This window comes from Vipera ursinii (genome assembly GCF_947247035.1).
Source record: "Vipera ursinii genome assembly, chromosome: 6".
Lineage (NCBI taxonomy): Eukaryota > Metazoa > Chordata > Lepidosauria > Squamata > Viperidae > Vipera > Vipera ursinii.
Window position 1 is genome coordinate 67,255,103 of NC_139515.1, and position 14,872 is coordinate 67,269,974.

The 14,872-nt window shown below is 35.9% G+C and overlaps 1 protein-coding gene across 1 annotated transcript in view; it reads right to left on the bottom strand.

Annotated features, from left to right (window-relative positions):
• Positions 1-14,121, bottom strand: part of POLR3B (RNA polymerase III subunit B) — a 66,471-nt gene extending 52,350 nt beyond the window's left edge. Inside the window, exons 1-10 of the mRNA XM_083366411.1 lie at positions 14,034-14,121; positions 12,485-12,517; positions 11,332-11,388; positions 10,810-10,874; positions 10,361-10,436; positions 9,902-10,002; positions 7,271-7,362; positions 6,410-6,527; positions 5,581-5,689; positions 773-895 (exon numbers count right to left, since the gene is read on the bottom strand). Coding sequence (XP_083222537.1) covers positions 773-895; positions 5,581-5,689; positions 6,410-6,527; positions 7,271-7,362; positions 9,902-10,002; positions 10,361-10,436; positions 10,810-10,874; positions 11,332-11,388; positions 12,485-12,517; positions 14,034-14,099 — 840 coding nt within the window. The 5' untranslated portion in view covers positions 14,100-14,121. The remainder of the gene's footprint in view (positions 1-772; positions 896-5,580; positions 5,690-6,409; positions 6,528-7,270; positions 7,363-9,901; positions 10,003-10,360; positions 10,437-10,809; positions 10,875-11,331; positions 11,389-12,484; positions 12,518-14,033) is intronic.
• Positions 14,122-14,872: the final 751 nt, after the last annotated feature.

The window sequence follows — 14,872 nt, forward strand, 5'->3', positions numbered from 1 at the left end:
GGGGGATTGGTGGGGGTTTTTATTGCTGTTTTATTGGGGTTTTAATATTGTATTTATTGTTTTTAGTGGGCAGATATTTAATTCTTTTTTAATTTTTGTAACTTTGTATTTTTATTCTTGCCCTGTTCACCGCCCTGAGTCCTTCGGGAGAAGGGCGGTATATAAATATTATTAAAATAAATAAAAATAAATAAAAGGCTCAGGATTTCCATTTGATCATATTGTCTTTTTCTGATATTAAAGGATTGTTAAAACAATTTGCAATCTGAAATATAAGGCAACTCCTTCAGTTTATGTATTTGCTTTTATTTTGCTTGTCTGGTTTCATATCAGATATTTTAGTAAATCTGCTAAAAGTCTCATTTATGAGGTTTATGACTTTTCCTACCTATCAAAGTAATTTGGATGGGACAAATGTTTCAGTAAGTATGTACTGTGCTATTTCAGATTTTGGTAGGATATTTTAAAATGTTACTCCTACTACCATTTATATGATACAAGTTTAATATGTTACTATTCTAGAACGTAGAATAAACTTCATTAGCCACCTAATGGAGCAATTCAGAGATTTATTATTTCAACCTTTCCAATCAACTCTTAGATATTCTACAGGACTTTGGTTATGGGTTTACTCTCCTGACCTATTTAAGCAAAGAGGAGTGACAAGTAAAAGATCTATTGATGCATCTTCTTGCTACTAATTTTTGAAGGGGTTAAAAAGCCCATTTTTCATTACAAATGCACCATAGATGGATGCTTGAATATCACACACCTGCATCTGTGTGAAAATCTGAGCTTTTTGGCATTCCTCCAAGCTGGGGCCAAACGCAGCCATCACGTGCTCTTCTGTTCCAATCATCTGCACAATCTCTTGGTCACTCTCAACCCCCATGGCCTACAGAGGGAGGAAAAGAAATAAAAGGTAGAAAAGGGGAGAAAGAATGTTGGCTTTCTGTTAACTCGCTGACATTTGCTTATGCTAATTTGGTATTGTAGTCAGTAAACTCTTAAGCAAAAGCGAGTTCTCTCAGAAATAGGACCATCTGGCATTGGCAGCAGCACCTACTCATCAAAAGGAAATCTTGATAAGCAAGCAGCACTGAAAGCAGGAAGGATGAATGTCGAGACAGTATATTTTTACTAGAAAGTTATTGGCTGATGTATAAAGAAGAAACTTCATACATTTTCTTAATAAATAGCAAGTGACAACTGCAGCAGAATAAACTAGCTGAAGAGCTACAGGAATTGGGGCTTGTATGTACACAATCCAATAAGGTTGTATAAAGTTATTACTGATCAAGTTTGCAATATGCACCTCCCTTTCTCCGGAGTAGCTGCATTTCAAGTGGGATTACTGAAGACTACCAAATCCTACCTCTGAGCACTGCTTCATATGGAAGAGGAACCTGGATTGTTACTACAACACTGTGTAGGTGCATGGCATACAAACATAACAGCGGGCACTTAGCAAGCACAGACCTGCCCCCATGGAGAATGCAGGATACCCATGGGAAAGCACAAAAAAAGAAAACAAAAACCAGACACTTTTAAAAGCAGTCCATAGTAACTGTAGGAAATTAAGATATAGAACTATCACCTGCCCTCTTTACCGTCACCTGCCATACGAAGGTACTGTCCCCACCAACAAAGTAGAGCCAGCTCTACTTCTCTGTGATGCAATATTAATGAGTATGGGTAATGAGTCAAATCTTATAAAAATAGAAGGTTAAGATTTCACACATAATGCTATCCTTAGAATCATGTTCTTTTGTTTTTTGTCATAAGTGCCAGATTATATTTTACATTGGGGGGAGGAAAAGGGCTTACGATATAAGTGAGCTTTTCAGGTTTTAAAATCTCCCCAATCTCTCTATAAATAGTGTTTCAAACTGGGAGACAGCAGTGCAGATCTTTGTGAATTGCAGATAACGTTAAAGCTTCTGCTTTCACATACCTGCTTGGAATTACACTGTGCCAAAAAGGCATATAACAAAACACAACAGTAGTTAGGATTCAACAACATTGAGGGGGGGGGTCTAAATATTTTGGAGCTGCTCACTTACGAGCCCCTCTTGTTTGCAGCATTGCCCTCAAATAGTAACAGAAGAAAGGGGCTTTCTTGGTGGCAATGGAATAAGTAGAACTGCCTACCTCAATATATTAGATGGTGTTCTTTATTTTTCTTTAACAATGTCTGATTCTGCTACGATTTCCTTTACAGGCTGTTAGTTTTACTTTTTGTTTGTTGCCACCACATGGGGTGGGAGATAGTAGCCTTTAGCATTTGAGTATTTCTCTTTTTGCTGCAGGTTTACCTTGGGCCATCTCAAAAACCCCTGAAAGGTTGAATTATTACTGCCATGTGGGCTAGACTTCAGAATTTAGAAAATATTTATTTCTTGGCAGTGTATAGTAAAAACGATGTTAGAGTTAAAATATTGATTACATTTACAATAATGATTTAAGTAAACACCTATAATAAGTAAAACGGTTCAAATTAAATTTTAGAACACTTTGGTCAAATGCTGCACTGAAAGATTTGTTCTGAAGGTCTTTTCATAACTAAAACAATCGTCAGCCACTCAACTTTGCAGAGAAGACATTCTAAAAAGCTGGGGCAACAACAGAGAAGGAGATACTTCTCTAGTGAACTTGCAGAAATTGTCAGTGAATCTGCATAGATTCTCTTAGTAAGAAAGGGGTTCCTGTATGTGGCATTCTCTTAAACTACCAGAATTTAACCTGTGTAGGGCTTTAAAGGTAATGACCAGCACTTTGCCCCAAATAAGTTAATAGTTGGTACGGTGCTTTAAGCACAAATATAATGTGATCGCTTAACATTCTTACCAAGATCCATCTAACTACAGTACTATACTGAATTTTTGTTTCACTGAAATTTCCAGGTTAGATACAAACACCACATAAATGAAATTACTGTAGAGAAGAGTGGAGGTTATATTATCAATTTTCAGAGAGAGATATAGTTAGTTGATCAACTGAAGCTATTAAAAAAGTGCTCCTGTCTATTTTATAAGTCAGGGAAATCAGGGAAAGTTGCATCCAGAAGCAACCCAAAGTATATACCCAGTTCTTCTGGGAGGCTGTAATCCCATTCACAAGGAGATGTACACCCCTGCCCCCACAATTATGGCTTCTTGCAACAAACATTTTGTCTGGATTCAATTTTAATTTGTCATCCCTAGCCTAGCACATTAGTAACTGCAGACAGGCATTTAGAGGAGTGAAATCATTTCCTGTTACAGAGAAATAGATTTGGGTGTCATGTTGATCATATACAGCAGTGTTATTTTGAAAAACATTGGCAACAGAAGGGATTTCCCAAGGAACACCATATCATAGCTCCCATTTCGAAGAGCAACTATCTCTAAGGAACACCATCTAAAATTTACTTGTGAGATAGGAATAGAACCACTACAACGCCATGTGTTCTATTTCCAATTGTCTCAGGCTATCTAGAAAAAATACTAGCCAAAGCTACTGAGAGGGTTATGAGAAGCAACAGAAACACATTCTCATTATTGATCCTCAAAGATCAAAGTGACCTAGGTTGTGTCAACTTTATAGTTTGTTCTAAAGCTAGTTAGAAATGGTCGAGGTAATCTGCTTCTTTCAGGATAGCCTGTAGCTGAAAACCCACCAAGCCATCATTCAGATGATTTGCTAGTGAACATGTGGCAGAGCTCATGTTAAAAATAAATCCCTTAACATGGAAAGTTATTTTTATCTAATCCCCAACAAACTGACAAAGTATTAGTGGATATCTGGTATAAGAAAGAATACTTCCAATTGTTCAAAGAATTTCTAAGGGTTATCTATGTATATTACAGTTCTTCAAAAAAAAACAACTACATATTAAGTGTCCTCGGGTAACAGTAATTTTGAGAAAATTATTTTATCATATATTATTTCACCCTTATTCACTGGTACAGCATTTATATCTCATACTCATCCAAAAAAAAGGACTGTTGCCTACAAATTTCCCCAAAGAGCTTAGGATTGTTTGGAGTTTTATGAGTATAAGTAATCTGTTTTTAGACTAGACAGAAGACAGGTTTGCAAATCACCATATATGAAAATATTACTATCTAAAGGTTAGTTGCTACTTCATATACGATACAAACAGAAACAGAAACCTCATTTCAAATAATTACTAAATGAAGGTATTATAATGACAATTTCTTTGCAAATGTTTTGCAAGCCAAATCCAAAGCATGATACTATAACCAGGATTGTATTACTGTACTGTACCATTTAAATGCTCCAGACAAAAAGCTCTTATTTCAATATCCTACTGGCAGCAAAATATTTATCCATTTCCAATATTAAAAATGCTATTCAGACAGACAGTTTTAAGAACGTATGCTGCTCTAAGAAACGTTTGCTTTCAGGAAAAATATAACATATGGCACAAAAGTTAAAATTTAAATTCATAGTTACTAACACACAAAATAGATAATAAAGCTACATGCGATCAGAACATTTGATGCCCTTCTCTGATGTATGTGAACAAATAATTGATCTGGCAAAATGAATTGGAAGATTTATAAATTACGGTATGTAGTATTAAAACCGAAAAACACATAGAAGTTTTAATCCCTAAAGAAAACATTTCAAAGCAGCTCCACACTCCAACCCATTTTTTCGTTGTTGTATTGCAATCAAGCACTGCCCTCTTCTGGCAATGCTTTTCAAATCTGAAATGTAATACAACACATCTAAAAGATGATTATGGCATTAAAACTGTCTCAAAAACAGTTAATAACAAATTTCCAATCAAAGGGCTCCAAAATCTGGTCAGTGTATACTGGCATTGGCAATATCTGTCATCCTCAGGTATTGTTACTCACTCTCTCACAAATAGGCAACCTTTTTTGATCTGGAACTATATCTAGAATTTTGAGAGCTTGTGATGATGAAATTCACAAAATAATGGTTATAGGAAACTTTACTGTTCACAAAATGGATGCCCTAGGTAGCCTGGCCCGGGAAAAAACACCCACGTAGCAGAAGCCAAATAGTGCTCGCCACCACCTTTTTGGGACCACAAATAGATCTGATATTAGACGCTTTGCCTTTAGTAAGTCAACTTTTAAGAGACGCAGGCAAGCAACAAGGAAGATATAAAATACAGTATTTCCCAGTCTTGTGCCACATCCTTTTACATTTTTTCTCCTTTCTCACTCACGTCTATTTTTCCACCTACTCAAGATATTTTCTCCTTCAGTTGTATTTCTGTTCTCTTCTTATAGAGAGACAAAAGGACAGAACACTATGAACATTCTAACAATGTCCAAATGCAAGCCAAGTGTTCAAAACCAATGAATAAAAGTGTTTTTCAAACTCTACACCATGGAGTACATTGCTAAGCAGGTATTTTCCAATAACTGCAGTCAGAACCCATTTTAAAAAGTCTTTGGTTGGAAAAGGCTGGATAAAAAACAGCAGACCTAAACAAAATCAGTGGACTTATACACACAAAAGCTATTGTTTTAAATATTTTTTTTCGAGTTTCTGAAGTTAAGAATACTGTAATATTACTATGGTGTTTATTAAGAATACCTTAAAGATTATTGCTATAGGAATATCTTCTGAAAGGGTGTTATGCTTCAGATAAAACCTTCCTTGTTTCACAGTTATATTTGTTCTGCTCTTCTTTTCATGCGTAGAGCTAGGCATTAGAAAAAAGGAATACAGTATTAATATTGATACTTTTTATTCAGAGAGGAAAAAGTGTCAAGACTTCTTGTATATTTGGAATTTCATAGCCCCAAAATATGTTCCTGTTAAAAATTGAAAATGAGCTACTGTATCGACCATTTCTCTGAGCTGTGCTCAATGAGAAGATGACCCAGACAGAGGTCAGGTTTTACTCACTATAACTGCCAGGCCAGGAATAGCCAAAAGGTTTGATGGGCAGCAAGAAAAATCATATTGAGCTGCCAGTCAGCTTGTCAGTGAGAGACTGGCCAACGGTTAGCCAGGCAAAAAAGCCAAGCAACAGAAGCTGGTGGCAGACTATGTGATTCGGTTGGATTTGGAGATAATCATGCCAGAGGTTGGATGATGGAGGGGACTTGTCTTTGTTGATTAGAACAGGAAAGAATGGCGATGAAGAAGAGAGGGAAAGTGAATGAGGGACAGAGATAGTGGATCAATTGCACCAAGAGAGCTGAGAGAGAAATGGGAGTGAATGTTAAATGGGAGGTTGAAGGATGAAAGTGGATGTGAAGGATATTGAGGATTATTTGTGACAGGATATTATGTTGGGAAATAATTGAAAAGAACCTGTCCCCAACATGTCCAAGTTCTTGAATAATTCTAAAATAACTTTCTAAATTCCAGTCAAGCTTAACAAAAGAGATAGTTATTCAATAATTCTTTTACCTACCTGGTAACTGATGCCCCAACTGTTCCTTTTCTGTCAGCTTCCACTATTATTCGGTTTTTCGATAACTGCTCTTGGATAAGAATTACCTTTTCCACTCCTTTGACAATGAAGTAGCCACCTACCAAATAGAAGATGAATGTTTGTTTATTCAGGTGCTGGAATCTAATTAAGATTTATACAATTTTGAAATATGCATTTGGAATTTCCTAAACCCTCAGCAAGATAATAAATCCCTGGATAAAACTGGACTCCTTTCAGTCAGGAGAAGTCGTTGGTCACTCTTTTAGATGTTCTCTGATAATTGTGGGAGAAGGGTAGTACATCTATCTCTTCATGACTTCCTGGTGGCCTTTGATACCATTTACCATGGTATCCTTCTGGGCCAGCTCCATGGGCTGGGAGTGGGTGGCAGAAGATTGTGCTAGCTCACTTGCTTTCTCTGTGGGGCCGGTTCGTCAGTCAGTTGGGAGTGAGAGATCCCATCCTTAACCCTTATTTTATGGGGTTCTGAAGGGTTTGGTACTCTCATTTCTATTTAACACCTACACGAGCCCACTGTTGTTGTATTGTATGCTGCCCAGAGGCACGTTTTGTGAAATGAACAGCTATATAAATATGCTAATTAAAATTTAAGGAATATTAGGGATTTGAATACAAGCAAATTGCATGAAATACCACTACCACTGATGCTGCTTTTTCCTTGAAAGGACACTTAGTAATTGTTTTCATCACTGCAGCTTTGAGCTGCAAAATCTCAGACTACACATTAATTCATGATTGCAAAATCTTAGTAATTACTATCTTAAAAGGAATCAATGCTTAACCAAAATAGCAAAGAATATTAGAAAATAAATTTGGAACCTGGATCTAAAGGACACTCATTAAGCTTTGCAAATTCTGCTGGAGTTTTCCCAGTGAGAACACAATTGGAACTACGTAACATTATCGGCATCCTATAGGAAGAAAAAAAAGCATAAATTAATGGTTTATCAGCTGGTCTTTCAGACAGATTACCTAAATACCACTGGAAAAACAGTAAGCCAGATAATAATTGTGGTAGCTAAGGTCTTTTTTCGTAGTTTCAGATAATGAACAACATTTTTGTATTTATATATGAACAGAGAAGTCCCCTATTTCATTGTCAAGGCAAAGCACTATAATAGATTGACTATGACTTGGATCACTGAGTAATGAGATATGAATACATGGAAGTTTGTTAAATGGAAACATTCTTTATAACTTTCTCTTGTCGCTTTTCATATTTCACAACTGTTTTTAGATTAGAAATGCTTGCATCAATGCAGTGAATATATGCAAATATAGGGATTTCTTTAGCCAAATAAGCAAGGGTCAAGCATGGTTTCTATTTAACTGTAATGCCAGCAATAGTAATACAAAAAATTACTACATCATAAAACCTGAATTAACTTGCTAACATAAATGCAGGAGTTCCTTTATGTCATAGATATTTCCATAGCAGGGCTACAATAATGCTGTGCCAACTACTATGTTTAAAAAATAATTATTTGTGCAGCTTAAAAATTATAGCTCTGCAAAGGCCCAAAACACAAGGATTGATCATGAAGTTAAATTTTCATCACTGTCATAACTACGAATGATCAATAAATGAGGCAGCTGATAAATGAAACTATCTGTAACCTAACTACTGAGTTGCTAATTTAGAAAGTTCATTCATTTAGTACAGAGAAATCAAATTACACATATGCAATCTGGCACAAATATCCCAGAGAAACAAGGTAGAGAAAGCAGAAAGAACTGTTTTTATATGCAATAAAAATTACATTCAAAGCTGTGTAAGTACTTAAGCTAAATTGGCTGAAATGAAAATAGGAAAGAAAATGCATGTAATTTGTAGGAATTACTCTTGATTTGACAATAAAGCAAAATTGTAATAATGCTACATGGTAAATTGATATTAGAATTGATGTTGCAGGAAAGATTTTAATTGCATTTCTTTATCTAATTATCTACCCATCACACAGACTCAAGATCCAAAAGGGCCAATCAAATCAGAGACCCTTCTCATGCTAAAATTTTTAAATCTTGTTTCCTCTTCACTAATGTTAATGCAAACCAGACTGGAATAGGATCTCCAACTTGAGACCTATTCCCCCAAAGCACAATTGCTGTTTGCAATCAAATCACATGATGCAAAAGCACTATGCACAAGATATGCAACTTGGGTTGCACAGCCAACAGTCATCAGTATCAATCCCCTATAGCAGATGGACATGAGGATTTTGTCACTTGTCTACTAAGTGTAACACCCAAGAAAAAGTGAGTGTCTCAGCTACTCTTTGTTGCCCTTGACTTTTTGATTGCATTAAGTTGGCTGCTGGTTACAAACAAGAAAAGGTTGCTACTGCTCCTTAATTGCACGAATAGCATTCATTAGCATTACAAAAGCAAAATGAAATATACTGACCATCACTCGTTACCAGTATTTTGCCAATACCATATCAGCATATAAATGCACTAGCAGCTCATCAACAAAACACAACAGGCAACTGCACTATGTACAAACTGACATACTCTTTTAGTTCTTTAAATATGCCTTGAAGCTTAACAAAATCGAAGAGCAAACCAGCACAATCTTTTTTGTCTTTTAAAATGCATAAGGTCCACATTAATAATATAAGAGCCCACCAAAATCGGCTTAGAGAAGTATTTTTGAACAGAGAATATATTGACCCATACTGGCAGTCTATGAATCTACTGTCCCCATATCACCAAAATTTGTGTGTGACACACTGACACATTTTTCATTTATTTTTCTTCTGTCTTTATTATTCTATAGTAACTCAAAGAGTGAAGATACAGAATACTTGTTCCTGCTCCTACTTTTCTCACTCACCCTCTGGTGTCTAGGCCAGCACCTCAATCGGTACACTACACTGGCTCTCTTTACCTTCTTTTTCCCAGCATGCCACATGAATTCAAATCCATATAAAATCTCATTTCTTTATAGCAGAAACAGAGGCTATAGCTGGTACTTGACTTCAGTATGAAGTCAGGTTGTGAAGGACCTGCCATCCACAAGGTAACCAACTTCCAAACACCCCTGGCTCAATACAATTGTTTCTGTGATTAAGAGGATAGTCACAAAGAATAGCTCAGGCCTAGAACCTGCTTTAGCTGTGACATTCTATTCCTGGAGGCAGAGACCCACCACTGCAACTTTTGCTGGATTCAAGCTACTATCTGACCACAGGTAGAAGTTTCTTTAGGTAGGGTTATCCTGAGTGTTTTAATGCTAAGGTAGATTAAATTCAAAACGCTAGACTAATATAATGTCTCTGCTTTACACTCAGGTGAAAATGACCAGTATTATAAGCAAACAAACAAACTTTTATCCATAAAATGCTAATTGTAATCTTGGTGCCTGTTCAGATCAAGGTCATGCCCATTATCAAGCCAAGTTCCTAACTATATTCTGTTATGTGTTAACTAAGGCTAATATTAGTTTCTTACCTGCCAACGGGTAATGCATTACGAATAATTCTTTGGCTGCCTCGGGTATATTCAATGTCCACTGTAATTGGGGCAGAATAAGTCATATCTCTCAAGCGACACTTAAAAGAAAGAAAAAAGTTCCATATGGGGAAGCCATCAACACTTCTTCAATGCTTTTCTCAGAAACTACCATGTTTTTAACTGCTAGGATTGTATCTATAGCAATATAGATAGAATGAGAATAAACTATACTATTATAGTAAACTAAAGTATTATAGCAGTTGGTTTAGTGGATTTCAGATGCAATGGTTAAAATCTGTGCAAACATTATATACAGAAAAATCTTTTACATTTATGTACACTATTATTCTACTTTAATAGACCACCTCTCCTTAACTGAAAGCTTATTGTAAACTCAGTTTAATTTGACAGTTGTCAAATAATTTTCAAAGTGAAGTGCTGAAGAGCAGCTTATACCTCATGAGGAGAAACAGGTCTTGTTACATTGAAGCTTTCTTCAACATCTGGAGTACCCACATAAATATTGAGATATCTGCAAGGTAAAATCCAATAAAAATAATTAAAAATGGAATATGAATCAACTGTCAAATATGTAGTTCATGTTTAATATTACTAGATTTCTATTTACTAAAATTAATTATGACTATTTAGAAAAATCAGACTAAATACTACAAATATTTAACCACAAGAAAAAAAGGTGTTGTTTTTTTCATTAAATCTATTTGGAGTAAAACCATATTACTATTAATCCATCTTAGCCAGATCAATTATATTATATGTTATTCTGCACATCTGCAGCATTTTATATAAGATTTTGTAGCAGATTTTATGGATTAAACAAAAGCCTCCATGGAAGTTAAGGCTCAGGTTATTCAAGCTACAATCTGAATAAAATTTAGGCTTACTTTAAATACCACATTGGATCAGCATCACTTGTAATTTTTTCATTGGCTTTCATTATTTTCTTTATCTGAAAATGGAAGAACATTTACGTAGGTTGAAGGATATGCTATACAGGTACTTGACTTACGACTGTTTATTTAATAATAATTCAAAGCTACAACAATCTTGGGAAAAGTGACTTACAATATGTACTTGCAGTTACAATTGTTGCAACACACCCATGGTCACATGACTGAAATTTGGACTTTTAGCAACTGGCTGACATTCATGATCAGTTGCAGCATCCTGTGGCCACATGATTATGATTTGTGACTTCTACCAATTTCTGGCAAAAGGTACCCACTGGGGAACCTGGATTCACTTAACAACCATGTGATTCATTTAATGTCCACAATAAACATTGTAAAATTGAGTCTAACTTGACTTATGACGGCAATGATTTATGACAATATTCAGTCCCAATTGTGGCTATAGGTCGAGGACTACTTATAGGCTTTAATATTCAATAAAACAAAATGGCTTACCTCTACATTGATGAAATAATTGAATGAATCTATATGTTGCTTTACAAGTCCTTTTACCTAAAAATAGGAAGATTATCTTCAGTGAAAACAAATACAGAACTTTTGAACTGCTTAAATCTCATTTATTTCACACTTTGAAATGTTACTTGAAGGGTTTCCATAGTATCTTAAATTACTTAAAATATCAACTAAGTTTTGCATAAATAATTCAGCCATCCTGGCAAGGTGAAGATTAGTTTTATAGCGTGACTATACAATAAGAATGGATGTTTACATCTACCTTATATAATAACTATGTATAGTATACTGTATATATTGCATTAGTATGTTTCACCCCAAGGTTGGTGTTCCACAGCCCGGGAGCCAGAGAAGTTGCTTTCCCACAGACCAGGTGACCCAAGTCTAAGCAGCCCATTCAGAGAGAAGTGCCAAGCATAAAGGACCTGTTTGTCTGTTGTCAAACAAAAAGGCCAGTGCAAATTCAATGCTTCAGGCAGCAAAAGATTATGCAAAACATGTTTTCATGACTTAAGCAGCCCTATACTACCACCAGGCATAACTCCAATGCAAATGGAAAGGTAAATTAAACCATAATTCAGCACACACCCACATCGACTGTTAATAAATGCCAGTCAGTGGTTTCACCCCAGATCAGAGGGGGGAATAACAGGCATGGAGCAGCAACTGACTTGGAGTGAAGAAGCAAGGTATTTCCATTGGGAGGGGGGGTTGTCTCCCACTCACACAAACTTCTTGGGTCAGATGCAATTTCTAAAGAGGGAAGGGGAATCATCCCTCCTAAGTCTCTCCCCTGCTCTAGGAAGGTTGCAACCTCCCACCAAATAGCCACTGCCTTATTTGGTCCCGGCAGTATTTCTATTCCCCCAATACCTGAAGTTACCACAAAAGCAGCAATGCCTGAGAGAGTAAAATTAAAAGGAAAAGATGTAATATTATACAAAACACAATAGTACAGAAGGAAAGAATTAGCAGTCCAGATGAAGAAATAACAAAATGCATACCAGGAATATACTATTTTAAATGTATTTTCTCATTATTGTAGATAACAACTGAGTAAAACCAGCAACTATATATAATTACTTTGTAAAAAAAAGATAAAGATTTTCCCGCTTTGATCATACTTTTTACTAACCTTCAAAAAAGCTGGAAGTAGTCTCCATTTTTCCTAAAAACAAAAGAATATCAAAAGATTCAAAAGATGTGGAATATAAATTAAAGAAAAATAGGTAACTTATTTTAATAGTTTTATAATTATTGCTTTATCCATAGTAATATGTACTGATACATTATATGTATCTAGAAGGTACTATTAGATACCAGAACTTTTGAGTTAGATAAATATTATACATAAGATTGCAAGTTTAACACATTTATATTTTATTTCTTATTCTACAGAACTGGACTTCCTATCAGATCTCTCATTCAGATTTTCAACAGATTTAAAATTCCCTATTTAGTAAAATAGCTAGGGATCTTCAAGCCATGCTGCTTTAACAAACAGGTTAAATCATGGCCTTCAAACAAATGTAAATATAAGATGATCTTGTTCACATATAATAGCTAATAGATTATTATGAATGAGCTAGCATACTGGTACTCACAAATAGTTGCCATACTCATGGATATTAAGGGTTAACTTTGCTTTCTGTTATTGACTTTTATTGGCCAATGACTATGTTTCTGTCTCTGAATGAGCTAGCATGTTGGATTCCACTTCTTGGTTATTTTTAAATGGCTTCTGCTATCAAATGTAGGGCTAAATAAAACATGGAGGATATCATGAACTGCAAACCAGATATTCTGGCTAGAATCAGAAACCTAAAGTAAAGCAGAAGTGATTAAGCAACATACTGACTCATTCCTAGTAAACCAAAATTCTTGGAACTATTGGCTTACTTTGGCAAATCAAGTCTCCCATTAGATTCTTCTATTATCGCTTCTATTAATGCTCTACTATATCATTTAAATATTTTACTTTGGTAGGAATCTGTCAAGAAAAATCACAGGTAAAGTGCATGTTATGTGAGAGATGAACAAGCACCTAAAGTTACTGAAGCACCCATGAACATCTTTCTTCAGTAGTGAAACAAAGCTGCTCTGATCAAACACAAAATAGCAATACTGGTTGGAACAACAGCTGTTTTATCTGGGCTTCCTCAAATTCCAACAGTTTCCAGAACTTCTGATCTCTAAAAAGAGAAATATGGGAGACAAGAATAGCATCTAGTTCCCACACTTAACAGTCAAAAGCAGAGATGAATTAAAAACTACTGCTCTGAGAATATAGTATTATATATACAGGAACACTAATACTAGCAAATCTAATAATCAACCGAATTATATATATATTTTTAAAAATCAATCTTTGGATTTAAAAACCGAGAATTCTATCAAGGATAGCCCTACTTGTCAGGAAATGGTCTCTTTCTAATCACCAGGATGCTGAGAAGGAAAGAGGGTCTGATTTAGTGTAACTACCTATTCTATGCTTCATCTCCCTGAGTGACTAATGTCCCTCTTATATCCTCCCATAGTCAAAAGAGGGTCAGAAAAGGACTAATATAATGAAACTGTAATCAGAAGCCTCTGAAACTAGATTTACTCTCCTTTTTTTGACAGCAAGTTTAAAAAGCTTCAGGTCCACAATCGCTTTCTGTTTTGGTCCCGCTCCTTTCGCTCACCTCCACCGTATTTACAGGAGCCGCCGCTTGCTCGGGAGTAAAAGCTCCCAACTCCGCCACATCCATGCTGCAGAACGCTGGCCCTGCGGACCCAGCGTTTCCTGGGTATAAGAGCCTGCGTGTATTCTTCAAATCTGTCCGCTCTGCAACTCACCAACTGAAAAGAAGTTCCGTTTAATGCGCTACTAAAGCTTATTTGTCGTGAGCAAATGTAAGCGCTTGATCAGAATTAGATGCCTGTTGTTGTCCGTGGGTGTAATTCAGGCTCCTTGGACGGAACTATTTCACCAAGAGCAGAGCTTATTTACCCCGTACTAATCCTCCCGACCTACAGTTTTTGATTGTAAAGAAATTAAATAGGTAAGTCAAAATAATTAGAAACATTGGGATGTTCGTACAGAACATCCTTTAGAGCAGCGTCTTTCAAACTTAGCAACTTTTAAGTTGTGTGGACTTTGACTCAGTTTGGCCGGGGAATTCTGGCAGTTAAACTAGTCCATGCATCTTAAAGTCGCCAAGTTTGAGAAACAGTTTTTTAGAGTTTAAATGTATATGCCAACTCTACGTGACCAGGCTTTATTTCATAAATATTAATATGCAATCTATAGGCTTCCTTCAGAAGAATAAAAAGGTATACCAACTAGGCCACGTTTGAATGCAAAAATCTGAAGAACTACCAGCAAAGAGTTAAGCATATTCTATGTGTTATCCGGTGGTTGCCCGGATTGTTGAAGCTCAGTTATATTATGCGTATAAAGTGCATGACCCTGCGAGGAGGTTAGTCAGAGACAATGATTAGCCAAAGGCACCCAGGGATTGAGTTGCACAATGTCCTATGC